Source organism: Platalea leucorodia (assembly GCF_965183815.1).
Source record: "Platalea leucorodia genome assembly, chromosome: 7".
NCBI classification, from domain to species: Eukaryota; Metazoa; Chordata; class Aves; order Pelecaniformes; family Threskiornithidae; genus Platalea; species Platalea leucorodia.
Window position 1 is genome coordinate 67815284 of NC_138829.1, and position 20466 is coordinate 67835749.

Sequence of the window (20466 nt, forward strand, 5' to 3'; positions counted from 1 at the left end):
TAATTGACCAAAAAGGAAATGCTTTCCGCTATTAACATTTTCATTATAAACTTATGGGACCCAATCTGTGGTTCTCAACAATAAACTATAAAGGCTTTTTCATTTTGCAAATTCTTGTCTGTAGACTAATGGTGGAGTGGATTAGCAGTCTATCTGTGCTCTTAGATATGCAGATGCTGATCCAGTACCTTTCATAGAAAAGGAGTCAGAGGAGCAGAAAAAAAAAAAAGGGGCGGGGGGGGAACAGGAGAGGAGTTATATAATTTGGTCTATTTTTGTATTCTCAGCATTCTAGAGGAAAAAAAAAGCCTGAAATAATGAGACCTATAATACATAACATATTTATCTAGCTTTGTTACTCATCTTTATTTACCTTTAAAGTATTGAGAAATTTTCTGTGTAATTAGTTACCAGGCAGAAAACACTGCTGCTAGTGGTGTGCCGGGCAATTTAACCCCGGCACATTCCTGCCAGCCAGGACCCTCTGGCACCCAGGGAAGTCTCGCTTTGCCGTCTTCAGCTCTTGCAGGCACTGGCTGCAGGAAGAGCACACCAAAGGCTTCCTAAGCCTGAATCACATTGCTAAGGAAGTCAGTTGAATATTTGGGTGGTGCTTTTAAAGATATTACACATATAGCTTCAGAATACCCTACCCTGGCCTCCTGTTCTGAGCCACCTCCTGAGGGAGATTTCTCTTTCCACTGAATACAGGGAAACTTATATTGTTATAACTTAAACTCTAGGAGCCTAAATTATAAATACCTTGGCAGGAAATTACAGCAGGTGTATTAGTCATTGCAAGAACTAGACTGTGACATTTCTTGAAGATGCATTACATCTTAGAATAGCACAGTATGATCTCCTAAAGATTTTTCAAACATCCAAGTGGAGATCTCATTGAGCAATACTGCATAGAGGGAGACACTGGGAATTAAAAACAACACTATATTTAATTGTCCGTAGAAGTTCAGTAAGGTAAGCAGGTCTAAGCCAGTGAGAAAAACTGCTAAGCTATTATATAGCCTGTCAGTTCCACTGAATCAGAGTATTGCATCGGAGATACATTCGGTCAAAACATTTTCAAACAAGACTAATGAGAATACCACTTGAGTGAAAGTAAAAAGTAGTAACTCCATCACTTTTCCATTAAATTAGCAGCTAAGAATTTGACTTACACAGCTTTTTTGTAAAGAAGTTTACAATGAATCCTTTAAAGCATTTTTGCTCACAATATGTATTCCAAACTATCCCCAACACATGCAAGCTCTAGACACTAAAGTAACATGAATGGTGATGCAAAAGCAGCATGCTGAGGGAAAAAATACAGGAAATTAAATCAAGAGGGGGAAATAATGATTTAATTTCTACTACTTTACGGGTTTGACTAACCCTAGTGAAAGCCTGTCAACCATTTAACTAGAAATGTCAAGTCTTCTTCACAGAACCAGATAGTAGAACTGTAGCTGCTCGTGTGTTCAGCGCAAACACAGCATCATCACGTGCAGTGTAAACAGAGAGATGCCCATGGCCGCCTGCTCCATGAAGGCTGCTAGGCCTGAATAAGAAAGGCTGAAGGCAGGAAGGGGAGAAAAATAAAGAAAAAAAAAAAAAAAGGGAGAAGCAGGAGAGAAAGTGTAACTATGAGAACAAGCAAGCTATAATTTAAGTTGGGGGAGCGCAGGCATCTGCCTAATGTCACTCAACAGATTAATGGGAGAGTAAAGAAGAAAACAGATTTCCTGACCGCCTGTCCTATAGGCAGCACTGGACTGCACTCACCCCACTGACACACGTTCGGTATCACTGTCCGAGAGCTTTTGAGTCTTGTGCACTACATTTTACCAGTCCTTTAAGGATTTTTAAAACAAAAACCAAACCAAAAACCTGAGAAGGTTGAGAAGAATTCCACCTTCACTAGCATAAGTAAGACTGAAATGTGCCAACTACTCTGTGAGCATAAAGTAGCTGGAGAGGAATTGGCACATAGTAAAAGTGTCCAGCCACCCACTGCTGGAAGGCCTCCAAAAAAACCTTCTATCTGGGACATAAATTAGGGCTGGACTTTAGACATGCCTTTCCCTGGGTCTTTTGCAGTCTAGCGTTGAGAATTAGTATGTTTGTCTACAAGCATGAGGAGACTGAGATTAGAAACCCAAAGGAGAGGCCAATGACTGTCACTGTCCTGTGCCCCAAGATGTGTTTTCAGAATTCATGACTCCGAGGCATCCCACTACCTCTGCTTTGTAGTTAGTTCAATTAAAACTCCTGATCTACCTATGTTTTTGACATTTTAAACATCCCTGAAAGGTATTTGATATGGATAAAGCTCCAGAGAATGAATTTCAGTGCTAAGAAGTTAAACTATTTTTTGTACTAGAAGTGAATGGGCGTGGGGAAAGCAGAACAACTGTTAAAATCCTTGCAATAAGGAACACAATAAAATCCAGGTAAACGATGCTGAAGAAAAACCAAACCACAGAAGCACACCAAGTAAAAGCTGTGAGTATAACTTATGTATTTGGATTGGAAAAGCAGAACAAGACATTTGAGTCTTGAGAACTGTATAATCAATCTGCTTTCCATTTTTACTAATTTCCAGTTCTTAGATGGTATATCATCCCTACCTGGATGGTTTGGAGTAAAGGGTGCTTCCATATTTATACATGAGTACATTTTTCTCACCAGGAGGAGGCAATAGCATACACCAGACTGTCTGCAGAGTGATTTTAAATATATACACATATATATTACACACACATATACACACACACATTTTGATAGTGAACCCCAAAATAAAGTTCCTACACAGGTGTTGTAGCAGGCAAATAATGCCTTTCATTTCCTGGGATTTAGAGGAAGCTAGTATTAAACAAACATTTTATTATTACGACAGCAAAAACATGCTAAGTGATAGTAATGATTAGAAGTACAAGGTCAAAAAGTATAAGAGCAATCACATACTCATCATCTGGTCTGCAAGGCAGAGAACACCTATAAATTGTAGGAAAAATGACAGGCTGTAAAGCCAGCACCTACTGTATCATTTAGTCTGACTCCCGTTGCACAAAGAAATATTTTGCCATTGTGCAGAACCCAACGATTTAAATGTTATTATGGTATGGACCAACAGGACAGATCTTTCTGAGAGAAGCTTGCTATGTGTGTAAAGTATGCATCCTTATGCATATACAGTGTAATAAAAACAAGATAACTTGAAATAAGAATATTTGCCACTGAAATTGCTTTAAAAAATTGCCTTTCTTTAAGGCCTGACTGACATTTCTTACGACAAAAATCTCTATTAATCTAAATAACTCCTTTACTGCCTTCTGCAAGAAGTAAGCACTTCAAATTCTGTGACTCTTTTTTCCAAGTTATAAAACATGCATTTGTGCAAGGTAAGTTTTCATGACTTGTTATTCTTTATTTTTAAAAATAGGCTTATTAATTCAGTTCTACTTTGAAAGATTAAGGCTTGTTCCCTAAACCACTTCATGGCATAATGGTAGGATCTAGGAGTGAATAGGCAAGTAATTGATTGTACACGGCACACACACAGAGATCACCCTAATTCGAAACCAATGTTTCAGTTTTAAATAACCTAGTAATTTAATTTACTTCGAGTTACTAACACCATCCATTATTGTAAAACATATCTTCCATCATTTTTGTGTAAGTGGAATTTAGACACTCTCATTCCTATATGGCAGAAAGGAAAAAGAATTCACAAGCAGATAAATTTTTATTGAAAATAAATTTTTAGCATCTAAGGCACCACAGCATTATGGTAATCATGTTCAGTTTATGCATCACAGAACTACTTCATGTGTAAAGAACTACTTTTGTGACATGATTTTTATCAGCAGACTTAAGTGTCTTAATGTTTTCATGGATTTTCATAATTTCCATTACTCCATGGATTTCCATGGTTTATTTTCATCTCAAATTTAAACATTTTTCCATGATAAAAAAAAAATACCTTTATTCAAGTAATTTTAATGGGACCATTACCTTAGGAAGTTACTACGATACAGGAGAAATCTTGAAGGACTGTCCCTCATAGTTTTGCTACACATTCGAAAGTTTGGGGTTTTTTTTCCTTAAAATTACTTCAGATTGACACATGTAATTTTTTGTGTGATATTTTGCACAAATTCTATGTTCTGCCAGGTTTTATTTTTCTTTCCTATTCCTTTTTCACTGAAGTGTCACTCCACTTTCAACTTAGCTCTTGTAATGTTCTGTCACATGGCATACTTGTAGCATCACTGAAACTATATAGGTTTTAAGTCCTACATAGGTTACTGGAGAAAGCTAATAGAGACAGTAATGGGTATACTAAGCCACCTTAAAACAATGAAACTTTCAATCTCAGTTCAACTGGAACACACTGGGTTATAAACAAGTGGCATGTATCCGGCGGTGTCATGCTGTACAAAGAACATAAAACATAGGAGGAACTACCTCAGTGGCATCAAATAGGGTGCCAAATACCAACAAAATTAAAAGTCAGCTATGCATCTCAAATGTGTTTTCTCACAAGCGTCCAAAGGATCCCAAAGAATGGCTAATAAATCTACTTATGTACACAATAAGAACATGTAGAATGAAGAGTAAAAACTTACTGTGATCCAGTGAAGCGTTCCAAAATGAGATTCAAACTAACCCAAACCAAAAGACAACTGACTTTTAAAACCTAGGGATATGGGCTTGCTCCCACTGAAGTTCATGGCAGGTTCCCATTGATATCAGTGTTGTAGGAATGATCTCTAATACTGCAGTTTAATGTCTAATCTATATTACAGTTATTTTTTGGCACAATTCAACTTGGAATGCAGTAGCGTGATACGAAAAGGGTGTTTTGTTTGCAAACTTGGAATGAAATCTGACTTGGACTAGATTGTACAATAAAAAAAGCCAGCAAAAGGGAATTTGACACTCACCATTCTGGCAAAAAACAACTTAGTTTATCAAAACTAGAAGAGTAAAAATACTTTGATACTGTTTTTTGAAATTAAAATCAAAAGGAAGAAGACATAAGTGTTAAACTGTGTCAAATTACTGGGATCTTTGGTTAATGAACATTAGCTTCTTCAAAGTCGTTTATATAAAGCGAGTACCTAAAAATACTGCAGAATTTAAAAACGTCTCATTGGCTATGAAACAGAAAAGCTATTAATCCTTTATACTAGCATGTTAAATCTCAAACTATCTGTGACAAATCCTGTATTTCTTCTTCTTTCTGAGCTATTACTGAATTAATTGGGAGTTCTCAATCCCTGTTCAGCACAGTACTTAAACATGTTCTCCTTTTTATACACATGAGAAAACCTAAATCCTTATCTAAATTTTACTTCGTTGTAAGTTAAGCATAGGTTTATGACAGAGCAAGCACTCTGGTGTGTTGTTGAACTAGGAACTTGACTTCTACAGATGGGAAGGAGTCCCTCTGACTTCTTTTGTTCCTGCAAGTGCTAAATCCTCAGTTTTATCAGGTCACAGTTGCGTACCTTTAGCTAAATAGGAACAACAGTTATTTGAGAGCAAGAGCTATCATTTTGTCAAGTCATTACTCAAGGATAGTACATGTGGAGAGGAAAATGGAAAGAAGCATAGCATGAATCAGATTCTTAACCTACTACTACAGAATATTATGATTAACATATTTTCATTATTATTACCATAAGCATATATAGAGAAGATTAAGAGGACCAAAATTAAGTTTGGATAGTATATTTGTGCTAAATTCAGCCAGATACTAATGCTAGCAAATATTTATATTAACGATTAACTTTGTGCTGTGGGAGTTAATAATATGGGAGTTAATATGAAGTCTGAAATACAACACTGGGTTTGGAAATACCTGTTAATCAAATGAAGTACTATGGATATTAATGTTTTGCTCACCCTACTTTAGCAATATGCCTTTGTCATGACTTGGCAATTCAATGATCATGAATTCTTTGATCTGTTTCCTGACCTGTCAAGCACTCTCAGTCAAAGCAAAGTGGAAGAATGGCCGTTTCAATGAAGTGGATGTTCTTTCAAACCAAACCGAGAGGAAGTCATCATCTCTGTTTGTGAAGACCTTTGGTTGCCATTGATCAAAGACACGGCAAATTCAATGACCTAAAGTTAGAAGGATCTACCACATGGTAATAATTCTTTGGGTCAGTTAACCCACTGTAGTTCTTTTATTCCCCGACAGCATAAAAAAAAAAGAGTCAGTTAATAAAAAAAAAGAGTGCTTGTTAATAAGAAAATATTTTCTCCTGTTAATCAGTGATAGCATTTGCAAAGTGGAAGGTAGCAGATACTATCAATTCACTACAAAATAAAAAATAAAACCTTTACCCTAATAAAGAGGATCTTCTCTCCAACTCTGTATCTTCCTTGTGAAAGACGCTCCACACAGAACTTATTGGGACATTTACAAGGTGGATCTTCAGAAATGTGTTTAACCTGAAAAACACGGAAGCTATTAATAGAAACTGTTTAAAATAGCACGTGTAGCAAAACATTCAAGAAGACATTTGCCATAACATGATATCACTAATCTAAGTCTTCATGGATGACATTTTCTTAGTGTTTCTTCATTTTCTTAATATTTCTCTAATCCCAGACTATAGTGTTTCCAATATCAAGGATGATTTTACAGCTGTGATGAGGTAAAAAGAGAGATGAGTGTCACACAGTTCAACCTAAAATTTGCACTGTTTAACTGAAGTCAAACAGCTTGTTAATTTGTGTTCAGCATCAAACTTTTGTAGATGTGTTCTCAGTATTTTATGGTGAACCAGCTCGACTGTCAAAGTGCTAATATAGCGGACAGGCAAAACGAAGATGTCATAATGATGTATTTTCCCTTCTAAATAAATATAATGAATACAGAAGTATCTTGCTGATCAATAAAAGGCCCTGCCCAATATCTTCACTTGGCACTTTCAAATAGTGCACTTAGACCTTAAACAAAGTATACAGACAACACTGTGACATAATCACAAATCTGTGCCAGGATGCTCCCCAGTTTTGCTAACCACCCTTTGATGATCTCCACCTTAGGGCATTAGTGCAATCAAGGGTAATTTAAAGGGGCCTCAAGAGTACTCTACTTTATCATTGCCAACAATAAGGGCTGAGCAAATACAGACGAAAACTACTTTCCTGCTTTTTATCAGCTACATCAGCTTGACTTCAGCCTCTTGTGAAATCTTGGCCTTGCATGTGCTACCAAAGGCATTAATGTTTAGTAAAACTATATTTTGTACTCTTCAGTGATCTGAAAGTAGCACAGCCGTCAATGCCAAAAGAATAGATCTGGTTCAGAAACTCTTATTTGACATTCAAAGCTCACTACTGCATAGAAGCAGCAATAACAAGTGCAGCATTTTCATAGACTGCAGTTTTCTTGGATTAATGCTGACCTAGTATGTCAGTGTCAAACAATGCAAAATGCCCGAGGAACTTCCTAGAGGTTTTGTTCACTTCAACTAATATACCAAAGACCTTTTCAAATCCAGTTTGCAAACCAAGGCCTGTAAAAACAGTCTGAGGTCTGGGAACAAATATTCGCAGAATAGCTAACAAATTAAAGTCTTAAACTGTTTCAGGAAAAAAAAAAATCAGGGCACAGCTATGGCACTCTGATAGGCGTTTTGGTGACACATGAACAGGAAAGGCTTCTGAAGTACAACAACCGTTTTTCAGATCTGCTTTTAGAATAAAGTTATAGTATGTTAAATAAACCAGAAAGAAATAAAAAGTTAACCAGTTATTGTTTCCATACTAGAATGGGGAGCAAAAATGCTTTTGAAACTAGCCCATTGACCAATTTAAAGGCTTTCCAATTATTTCTGAAATTGTTCAATGTAGTTATCTGAATAACTTTATTACTTCGTGGAACAATTTTTTATAATTATTCTTAGTTGTTTGTTTGTTTGTTTTAATCGAGGCATATTTTTGTGAAAAAATTCATTTTAAAATAACACTTTGCAGAGGAAGTCTACATATATTTGACACACAAAAAGTGCTTCTCAACTATCAGATGAGTTGTCCTCCGTTTGAAGGTACAATCCTGAATTATTTTAAGATTAATTATTCCAGTGATTTTTATCAACAAATGGGTGAGTCTTAGCCTCCATTTCTGGAGAATCAAACAATTTAGATAGTCAACGTACAACAGGAATAACTTATATGAAGTCAGTGGTCGATGACTTAAATCCAAGTGCAGTTGCATTCCTGTATCTCTTGGAACGTGGTACCAAGACTGGGATTGTGCTTAGAGGACTATTTGGTAACGGCCATCTGAATGCTGCCTGATAATCAGGGATTTCTGACATAATATCCTACGGCAGTTATCACCTCTGGAGACACTCTTGAAATTCAGAGCTGAAAATGGATGGTGTGAACTATGCCTTAATAGCTGCATCTACCAGGGTTCATCTAAGTAAGCAAAAACCCAGAGTAGCCAGACCTAACAGGTTCAAGGTTATTTTGAACTGCGTAAGCAAAATAGAGCCATCTTAGGCCTGTGGAGAACAAAAGCCAACACATTTATACTGGTGTAAAACAGAGGATAATGAGACCTTCACTCCTGATCCTGCTGTTGAGGCTTCCATTACCTTACTATCCCAAAGGACACAAAAGTATTATTGAGTGGAATTTGGAAATCAAATAAGGAAGCAGAAGGAAGAATTATATCCTATTTTATTTTGTGTCTGGACTATATGAGCACCGCTGCTATTTTATGGTGTGAGTGTCTGGGGCAGTGCAGGTCAGGAATCTAGCTGGATGAATTCCATTCTGTTTCTATCCCCACTGCTTTCTAAATTAAAGGAGGTGGCTGGAGACAACCTTCATACTCTCTGCTCTGTTCCTGCAAGATACGCAGTCACCACCCTCCTTCTACACCTAACTGTTCTTTCTCAATTCTGTTGAAACATAAGCCAGTGCTTTTGCAAAGTTAAGGAAGAAACACAAAATGTAAAAAACGTTATATGTAATTATTTGCATCAAATAGTACAAAGTATTTCAATAAAATGAACGAACATTATATTCCATCTGCTCTTTGTAACAAAAAAGTGGCACACGGATTTTTCAAGAAGTGCTTTGTAACTCCCAGGTGGCACATCTACCTTCTAATATAGTCGTTACTATAGTAACTGCTTCTTTTTATAGAATATATTTGTACTTTTCAAGTTTAACCTCTTCGTGGTCTCAAAATGTGTCCTTTTCATCTGATTCCAGCTGTTTCAAATGAACCCCTCGAGGGTTTGCAACAGAGAAATGAACACTACACTATAGTGCAGAGAGTTTAATGAAATTCAAAGCAAGATACATTCTTGCTAACAATAAGGAAAAAAATGTTTGCTTTTTTACCACATGATAAACATTCAGAACAGCAGCATAAAAATTAGGCGGAGATAACTTAGAAGTGTTTGTTAACAAACTGTACAAGTCAGTATGGGCCAAATCTCCTAGTCCTGACTCAGTCCTTTCTCAGAAAAAACACCAAGTGGGAGTTGATGAATAAGAAGCAAACAGAAAAAGAAAATGGAGAAATAAGAAGGGAACTTGGCCCTAAGCACAAAGCTAGGCTAAACTGCAGATCTCCTACACAGTGCGACATTTTTTCAAACTTCAGACATAAATAATTGTGGTCAAAAATAACTTAACTCTATCAGTCTGCGTATCTTTAAAATACAGCGAAATGTTAAACTTGGGCTTCTGTGTGCTTTGCAAGTAAGTGCATACCAGAATGGGTCAGAGAGGAAGAAGCTTCCTCCCACAACTTACAGCATCATCCAACAGTTTCCCTGTGCTCTTTTTCCCAGGAGACTTTGTTGGTGATGGTGAAGGAGACGGAAGAGGGGCTGAAAGCGTTTCCTCTTGTTCAATCTCTTTCTCCAACTTTATTAATCCAGGAGGCTCCACCCCAAACCTTTTGGAAACACGCAAACAAATTACTAGTCGTTATAAAGTATTACATATATTAAAACAAAACAGTGGAAAGAATTTATACTTTCTGTGTTGAACTACTGTGCAATACTAGAATGCTATATACATTAGTAAACACATAAAAAAAATATATCAATCATTAATGCCATCATTCCAAATTAATACAAAAAATGAATTTAGATGGAATCTCTCAGTTGAAAATTTTACAGGGAATACAGGTTTTTTTCAACTTCTCTGTCTGATAACACATATGTTGGCAAATGACTAATTTATGAACAAATAAGGCCTCAAAAATTCCTATACCATGTAGGACGGATTCAAGTTCAGTACCTTCGCTGCTTTTTTTTTTTTTCTTTTTTTTTCTCAAACAAGTCTTTTCAAATTACTTGACAACTTGTACTTTGTGTTAGTATTTTTCAAAGAAATCCAGATGAAAAGGGATTAAAGGTTACTCTGGTCTCAACTCCTGCACTGAATTTATAGATAAATAAATAAAGACATGGCCAATAGTGGCTAATGCTTTTTCTAACCTATTTTTGACAGCCAATCTTCAGATCTCTGTTTACAGTGGCAAAACACTTGTAGCTCCACCTAAAACAAAATACATGCAACTTTGGCAGGGAGCATCTCAAACACAGCACTTGGAGAGCAAGCCTCTTTAAAACAATGCCTGCTTTTGAAAGCTTTATGGCAAGTGATTGAGTCAGTATCTCACAGCAAGCAGCAGTGCTTGGACAGATGTCAGAAGTCTAAAAGCCCATCCCATTTTCCTAATCACTGATAATTCCCCTCTGTTTTTCTATTTTCCAACACTGAACAAAAACCAGAAAAACAGAAAGATTTCCTTTTTCAGAGAAGGACTTCAGCTTGAAAAAGTTATCACGCCAGGTAGGCTTCTCATAGCAAACTAGTTGCATAAATGAAACCATATTTTCTCCTGTAGTAGAAAAGTCCATAGTCCAGATGCAGAACTATGCTGACTTCTCTAGGTAGAGATCTGCACACTAAAATATTGACCAGTAACAAACATATTATGCAAAACTAAGCTAAATACCGTAGTAATGTTAAAAGCGTACAGAGAAAGGGCATAAGTGCATACACTGTCTTTTGTATTTTTATGATAAGTTTTAATTTAGTCACACTACTGCCTAGTAAATTAATATAAAGAACACCAAGAACCAAATCTGTGCTTGTATTGGCTTCTAACTGGCTCCGTCTGCCTAATGAAAAGTCAGCCAACATTGAAGCAAGCGCGTATATACAATCCATTTACTTCCTGTCTGTCTGCAGATGCCGACAGGCTGTAAATCATTAAATTCCCACTGGGCTCTAAGCCTACACCTGCATGCAGTCTTACTCATCAAATAAAACTCTTCCACTCTAAGCAATGCTGCTTCTTTCCTTCTACTGCTTTTCACAATCTCCAATTTTTGTCATTGTGACAGACTTTTAAAGTTCCCTGTATTTCCAGTATTCTGAATTCCTCTGGTGATGAGTTGAAAAATGAAACAAATGAACAAACAAACATACGCACATTTTTTTTCCATATATTGTATCAACCTGAAGCAAAGTTGCTGGAAAGCTGAAATGGTAAAACCCACATCTTTTCTGGGAGGGGTAAAGGTGCAAATTCTGGTCTGGAAGGTATGCCGAGAATTTCCTTTTCTGCTCTTTTCTAGCCTGCCTTCTCATAACTACAAATGAAGCAGCACTGGACTGTAACATGATCTCCAATAGACTTCTTAGAGCACCACTTCCCATTTTTACCAAGGAAAAATTGAATACAATAGCAGAAAGATCTTGAAATTGCTCAACAGCAATTTCAAAAGACCTGTGGGAGTTGTTTAACCCCCCAGAGTTTAACAGTTACTCAAGAACTTCATTCTTTCTGCAGAAAAGATAATTTAGCTGTTTTCCATTGTATAATCTCTCTTTAAACAAACACACAGACAGCACATATATATGTGTTTGCAAATAATTACATTCTCCGTGAAGTCTTGATTACAAAGATTACACAGTGATAGATTCTGCTTTCACATCACTTGAGTTTAAATGATTCACTCGTGACTCAAATACTTGGGAGAATGTTGGACCTGTGCGACCCACTGCAATAGCCCTGTGTATCGTCAGTGCTCAATTTCACCCCGTAGGACACTCCCTTCTCTCATAGATGTTCTCACTCTACCCAGGTGTCATCTGCCGGCACACACAGTGGCCCATTTTAGCTATTGACATTTCACAAATGACCTCAGAATTTTCTTTTCATAACCAACTGAAATCCAGGACAGTTTATCAGGGTATTCTATTTTTATTAGTACCTGGGCTTTGAACTGCCACTCTTTGAGCCAAGTGGACACACCAGTTTTCCACTCACTGTGTAGTCCATCCATCCATCCTCTCTCTAATTTGGCTAAAAGGACACTATGAGAGAATATGCTAAAAGCATTGCTAAGGCATAGGTACATTACCAACTGTCTCCCCTCATCCACAGAGTATCTGTTGAATGGGTTCAAGTTTAGCAGAACAGAGCTCAATTCTATCTCCTTCTCAAACAATTCCCATTCCTGCTCACTTGTGCCTCAATCCCAAGCCTATTTTCCTTAAGAAGAAAGGCCTGGGTTGATTTATGGGAGTTACAGACTCTGAAGAATAACAGTAATCTAGCTGGGCAAAGTGTGCTGAGAGCTGGCTCCTTGTGATGAATAAGCCACTTTGAACATGTCTTTCTGCTTCTAAAACAGAAGAGAAAAGTAAGAAGTTATTCAGTGTCTCTTACTCTTTTCATTCTTTAAAAATACACTGAGGCACCTTTTCAAGGTCCCTGCAGCTCCTGTTCTGGAAAGCAGACCAACAGAGACTGTCAACAGACCCAGTCAACAGCAGACTGTCAACAGACCCAGTTTGCTTTACAAAGCAAGCAGACATCTGACTTCTCTCCTGTTTAAAGCAGCACAACAGCAACGTACGTCAGTTTGATGTGCTCTTTCCTATGCTTAGTGGAGGCACCTATTCCCCTTTTCTCTCTCCAATATCGTTCTAGTTTACCACAGCTCAGGCAAAACTGGCATTGCGTATTTGCTTTTCATTTATATTAACCTGATGTTCCTCTTCAACAGTTTTTGTGCACCTTAGAAACTTGCAAGATTATAAATGGGGTTTTGGTTGTTTTCAAAGAGATATTAGAGCAGGAACAAGTAGACAGACATATGTTATTTGACCGCTAAGCCATAAACAAAAATAAAATACAGTAACATAAATATAATACATAAAATACAGTAATGATATATGGTAATATATTTGTATTATAAATAAAAAAAATATTTTAAAAGCAAAGGGATAGATATGCATAATAAATGAAAACATGATTCATTTATTGGTTCAGCATTTGTTTTCATGCCTGGAACAGAGAACATCTGAGACATGGAAGCTTAAGACAAAAGACAAATATGAAGGGTAAGAGTCTGTCTTAATTCCCATGTAGATCTGTTGAGAAATCAAATTTTGTTGCAAAATGAGATTGATCTAACTCAACCAACTTTAGCAGAGTCCAACACTGCCTAACCGCTGACCTACATTCCCTGAGGAAGCTGGATACTATTAAATAATCAACCTGGGGCAGACATTCCTGACAGCTATGCCCAGGTATAGGGGTCTTCGGATGCTGGAAGGTCTATCTCCAAGCTGGGGATCTTGAAAGCACGGTTTGTTTGCTCAGGTAAATTAATTTGCGAAAATCAATTTCATTGAGCACCTACAGATCAGAACACTTCCTTATTCATGGAAAGTTGTTGGTTTGGGTTTTTTTGGTTGGTTGGTTGGGGTTTTTTTAGCCATGTTGGACTGAATCCCAGTTTTAGAGATAAGAAAATTTCTGCAAACTGGAAATAACTCTTTTTCTGGCCAACACTATTCCTATGCAAGCTTCCACTGACAGTGAGGGCTTTTCTGAAACTTTTGGTCAAGAGACAAATTTCTCGTTAAGCAGCTTCCAAAGTGAGTTGCATTCACAAAATATGACTACCCATAATGCAATTATAACATGAAAATACTAGTTCTTAAGGTAGTAATAAACAGGAGTCTCCTTCACATTGATTGTAAGCACAAGGAATTCTTCTGAAAGTAATGACGCTATTTGAATAGCAAAGCACTCCAATTTGGTACACATGGATGAATGCGACTATGATTTACATGCAAGACTGGACAGCAGCACTGCTGTTCATGTATTTTGTAGCAGATCTTATGCTCTATGCTGCTTAATTCCGTATCTGCAAAAAGGGAAAAATCGCATTCTAATTACTGTCATTTTGATTGTCTAGCAAAAGTCACTGTTGTCTGGACATCGGAGATAATGCTACAACGTATTGAGGGTCCAGCCTGGCTAGAATCATCTGACAGAGAACACAGACTGCTAACTCCATTCGCATATTGCTTCTGTTGGTGAAAATCAGAGCTAAGTTTATTTAAATAAATAAGAGTCAGTGTTGCTTAGGTCAGATTTATGTCATGTGAAGATCAATTTGTTATCAGTAAAGTTAATGAAATCTCAGTTGTTTATAGAGAGAACGGACTGTTAGAAGGAGAAACAGTTCAAAGCTTTATTTAGAAAAAAATTCTCCACTCTTCCCCCTCCTCATATGACGGCAGCCAACAAATACCTTCATTGAGGTGATGGCACAGAGATTTTATTCTATTTGTTAACAACTGCCCACAAGATATTCTTGAGTGACATCAAGTCAAGCATTCTCCTTGAACCTAATCAGCATAAAAGTTAGCTTGAGATGTGCTGATTTAGTAAGTCTCTCAATAGCCACTGCTGTCAAGAATGTAAATATTTCTTCATTCTTTAAATATTTTCACCTACCTTGCTGCAATCCTTCCAAGTTCCAGCAAACAAAGGCACACTTCTCTTGGCTGCTTGTGGAGAACTGGAAAAGCAAAATGAAGACGGAAAACATTTATAAATAAAAGCTATTTTAAACATCTTAGTGGTGAATGGAACCTAATCATCAACATCTGTAAATCTTGACTCAGATAAAGCTTGGTTTTCTTTGGCTTGCAGTGGAGTTTTACTGGAATAAAAAGGATGGGATTGAGGAGTGGTTCTCAGAGTGCAGACGATTTCACAAGTTCCCATTTAGTTATCCTTTAGTTCCTTTGAAAATATCATTCTAAATCTAAATCACTGAGTAATTATTTCGGCTATTTGATAACCTGCAAGCAGTTCATAACTATTTCAAAAAAAATCAAGAGCTCTGGCAGAACACTAAACTAGTAGAACGTCAAAAATAGATTAATAACATTAAAGTGATACTTTTCTTTTTACAAACCAAGAGAATTCCTATCCTTTAGATCACTATTTTCCTTAGCCTATTTAAATCACAAAAATAACAAATTGCACTAGCACAGATATATCTCATTATAAATTTGGTCCTGAATTTGTTATAGATCTAGTCTTAAAGCAAATATGAAACTACAATAGTGTAGGAATTCAGCTCATCATAGAAAAAACTCAATGAAACAACAAAACCTTTTCTTCTCTATATATACACACATAAATGCAAGTTTTCATGCCTGGATTCCACACAAGATCTGAAGTTTTTAAGCTTCAGAAGCAGCTGTAACACAGCATGAACTTCTCATTAAGAAATATCAACATAATCCAAGATAATTCTTTCTTTTTTCCCCACAATTAAGACAGGTAATTTTCTGTAGAGAAAGCCGGCAAAATATGTAAGCAAAATCCAAAATCAATACATAAGGATAGGCCTGTGGCTCTTTGCATAATCAACTTCACAAAAGTCTAAAAAGCAGAAAGGAAAAAAGAAGAAAAAAGAAAAAAGGAATTGAGTACATCGTTATCTTCTCTCCAGAAATACCTATTGCAGTAAACCCCTCATGTTGTGGATAAAGTTCAGGTTTTAGAAATTTCCACAACAATCAAAAGATTTGTACCTTATGCTTTAAATTGAATTGACACAAAAAAATAATTGTGTGAATATTTATATAAAGCAGAAAAATAGAAACAGCAACAAAATTTATTTGCTTTTAATGAGTTAAGGTCAAGACATCTGCTGTATAAATATTTTGGTTATCTAAAGACTCACCTAACTCAAATGCATGAAGAAAAAAATACCATACCTGAAAAAGATATTTCAATGTCTAGTTAAAGCTTTGAAAGTCATTGCTTTGTCCTATACTGTAGGTATGAGACCCAGAATGGGAATCCACAGACTTAAACATCTCTAAATAACTAACGCCTACTGGGGCGGATCTTCAGCTTCTACAACTTCAGCTTCTAGCTCCACTGACTTGAATAAAGGTACGGTAAGTTGAGTGAGTTGAATGCTCATCCCAATGTCTTTTACTAGTGTATAGGTAGCACTTAGAAACATATGCATTCTTCTCCTCTAGTCTCATCCAAATATATTTCCAGAAGTGAAACTGCAGAGCATGAAAACTAAAATGGCACTGCACTGGGAAAAGTATTTTTATCCTTCAGCCATCTGTTATTAAGAATATGAAAGATGCAGACTTGGACATTCAGCTATTCTCTATATTCTTCCTTGCCATAACACAATAAATTTATGAAACATTTTCCTTTACTAGTAATCAGTATTTTTACAGTGTTACATCCATGACTCTAGAAATGTATTCTGTTGCTTTAGTTCCAAACCAGTTGGGACTGCCCCAAAACAAAATTTGATTTTAAGAAATAAGACATCCCCCAAAATATAAATGGAATAAACCAGTTTTGGAATAGAGAAAGGGAGTCCAATATTTCTTAATTGCAATTCACACGTATACACATCTGAATAAATTTTGGAAGGGAGGAGGAAACAGAGGCTCAAGTAACATTATGTGCAAAAAGATCCATAAATAGAAATGGAAGAGGATTTGATTAAGAAAAGTAAAACGTTTTTCTGTCAATGCTTAAAGCTCTGCTACCCAAACAAAATTCCAAGTCCTTTAGCAAATCTGACTCAACATAATCTAGACACATTTCATGCATTTCACATCAAACAACGTGACACAGTGAAATCATTGTTAGAGGATGAAGAGCTGTGCAGGCAATAACCAACCACAACAACAAACATCTGGTCATCTGCTAAGGGGACGGTGACACAGCACTTCTAACAAGAAAACATTAGCATTCCTGAGGACTATACCAGCATATGTATTCGGGAACTTCGGAGACAAACAAATGTTATTTTGTACACTGCAATACCCACTGGAAGTAATTTAGATTCTCAACCCAAAATTTTCATGTTTTTCCAAAAGCGCAACTGTTTAATAGGCTACCACCTCGCCAGAGACTGGTCAGGAGTTACAGCAAAAGCCACAGAGACACAAGACTGTATTTCCACACCTATCTTTGTCTCCAATGTTCAGTGTAACCTTGAGTGTGCAAATTAAGACCACTGCCTTTTGGAACAAGTAGCACTTTCGAGTGCCTTGGATTTCTGAGTATTTATTTTGAGATACTTTTTGTCTGGTCCTATTCCACAATAACTGAAAGAACTCGATATTTACAGTCACTTTCAAAAGGCTGGCTTCTAAGCTTTTCGGAAAAAAAAACCCTACCTTTATGCTTTTTTCCATTTAGAAAACAGAAAAAGAAACATTTCTTATGCTTACTTTTTTTTAGTTTTACGTATAGAAGTTGAGTTCATCAATATTTTCAAAGCACCGCCTCAACTTTTTGACCTGAGCAGTTACTTAATCCCAGACATACTGCATGGCAAACAGACATTTGCTAAGCAACAGATTTTTCTGTAATTGTAGCAATTTATACGTAGTTAGACACAGTAAGTACTGGAAGCTGAAAAATTATTCTTAGAAGTCATCTTCATTCTATCTACAGCCACATACACGATTCACTGCACATCATTTGAAGTCTACACTCAACACAGTGCAATTCATTTCCACAACAGTGCTACTGTATGCTGTGAAGAATTCGAAGTAAAAGCAAGAAGTAAGATTCCTCTAACACTTCTATGAGGTAAGTAGTATTATTATCCCCATCTTATACATGGAATTAAGGTATAGGTATAAGACACAAAAAAAAAAGCACACTTATCTAAGTGCTATTTTAAAATACTTACTGCCTGATCTCCAGAGTATTGCTGAGTTTCCTAATGCTACACTTTTTATGAAAGCAAAGCCAACACAACTAGTGATTGCATTAAAAAGTCTGATATGGATCCTCCCGCTGCATGTGGGAGCAATGTGATAGAGCCATAGTCACTTCTTCCGACGTCACTCAGTAGCAACATCAGAATACTATCCTTCAGCATCTTGCATCATTCTGCAAACATCTTCAGATTTTTGCAACAAATGAGGCATGGGAGGAGAAAATAACATACCAATAAGAGCTTCCTTCACTTCATGAACCATACCATACCAAGATGTTGGCAGAGCAAGGTCCATCCTAAAGAGAATACAGCTCTTTTAGGGAAAAAAAATAGCCCATGACCACATGAAAAGTTGATAGGTGTATCATAACAGTGAAATAGTTTAACTAACGTAGTACAGCCAGCCTTAATTATAGTCCAAATACTTCACTTTACAGCATTAATACAATTTTTGTATGCAATTGCCTGTAATTTTTCATGCTTTCATATATGGAAGAAAACAATATTCCTGGAGAATCATTGGCCAGTCCTCCCCTATCAAACATTAGCAAGGTGAATCATCCAAGTAGGTGACTATAAACAAGTGGCAATTTGTAAATGTAGAAGACACATGCACTACACAGATCTACTGCATAAGATGAATGGAAATATCCACCTTGCCAGAGAATCTCACTGATGATACTTGCTTGACAAGAAAGCAATGTGAATGTTTATAAATAGTGCATACAAGTCCAGCTTATTTTAGATATCGTGTACAGTTGCAGACCCTTTTGCTTTCCATCTCATTCATTTCAAATCCTTCCTATCTGCTGTCCTCATTGCCTGTATCTTTTCAATCTACTTCCAGCCACTCTTTTTCAACAATACTTCCCTCTCAGCTCCTAGCAAGCTTTTATCGCTGTTCCTCTCTGGCTATAACTTCTTTCTCCATGCTGCTTCCATCTTGTTGCTGCCACTTTCCCCTTTTATATGTCCTCCTCTCCTGATCACTCACCCCTTCTTTTCCACTCTTGTACTTCATTTCTTTCCTACCTACTGTTCATCACATTTCTGCCTCCTTCACCACTCCCTTCCCCAGTGCCTGGGTGCTACCAGGAGAAGCAGAGAGCGCAGAGGAGGAACAGCCTCTGCTTTCAGTGCTGATCAGCCCCTGGGGCTGTGAGGAGACAGAGCACACCCTGCACGTGGAGACCATGCGTTTGCTGAGCACATTTAAACCGAGAGTGTTCACAAGAACAAATGTGACGGGTTTTGTTTTGTTTGTGGCTTGGTTTTTTGGGGTTTTTTTTTGTTTTTTTTTTCTTTAAACTAGCAGAATACCCAACCATGATACAGGAACAAACTTCTTGCACCTCCCTGCTAAGTTTCAAGCCTTGGCGCCTAACATTTTTATAAACCATTATTAGTGGAGTCAGCTTTTCTTCTAAACATAATTTTTTTTAAAAGATCTCAGGCATAGCTGAATCAAAAAACTGAATGTGATTTCTGCTTCTACAGCATTTTTTAGCTCACTAGAAGCAAAGAGATTTTCCAAAGGGGATTAGTGTTTATTATCATAGGCTTCCAATTGCCATCAGAATTCACACAAGTTTTTCAAAAGGTTGATCCTTTGATCCTTCTTCTTATTGTCTTTCACTTTCTCCTTTAATATTTTTTCTTCTGATCCTACAGTAGTCTTTTTTTTTTAATGTTGCTTTGGCAACACTTACTCTGTTCAACTTATCCCAAACATATCCTTGCTTCTGCGTCAAAGAGTTCTACTACGACATACTTAAACCAAGGAGTTGTGCTCCCCCGCCCCCCATTTCAGCACTATCACTTTTGGAAGTCTCAACACAATTAATGTTTCAAACACAGTAGATCTATGGACAGTAAAGAATTATCTAGAATGAATATAGAGATCATCTAAACATTAATAATTTACTGGAATTCATTAATTTAAGATGCTAATCCAATGGTAATAACACAGTGTCCAGGATGCTTCTATAGTCCTCAAAACAAGACATATTCAAAAACAGTATGAGTAGTTTAGTAAAATGTTGTGAAAGACAGGACAAAGCCTTATTCTGATGCAACGACATGTAAAATGTAACATGTTATTACAAGCTGTAGATGTGTCACTGTGAAAGACTGGTCAAAATACTTTCATCTTGTAATATGAAATTAGATAAACTAGAGTACTAATTAAAAAATCCTTTACCCCATGCATAAAATACTTTTAAGCAATCAACATTTGAGTGTTTTTTTTTAAAAAAAACTTTAAAAAAACAACATTAGAACAGACATCAGAGGTGTTTGTGTTTAAGTCTATTATTTCCACTAAAACACTAGATGCCTTTGCTTAGGGAACCTGCCAATTAAACTCTATGATCAATAA

The 20466-nt window shown here is 36.7% G+C and overlaps 1 protein-coding gene across 1 annotated transcript in view; it reads right to left on the minus strand.

Annotated features, from left to right (window-relative positions):
• GAS2 (growth arrest specific 2) overlaps positions 1 to 20466 on the minus strand; it is a gene marked incomplete at both ends in the record, with an annotated part of 89050 nt that overhangs the window by 35616 nt on the left and 32968 nt on the right. Inside the window, 3 exons of the mRNA XM_082317071.1 lie at positions 6355 to 6462; positions 9796 to 9940; positions 14819 to 14882. Coding sequence (XP_082173197.1) covers positions 6355 to 6462; positions 9796 to 9940; positions 14819 to 14882 — 317 coding nt within the window. The remainder of the gene's footprint in view (positions 1 to 6354; positions 6463 to 9795; positions 9941 to 14818; positions 14883 to 20466) is intronic.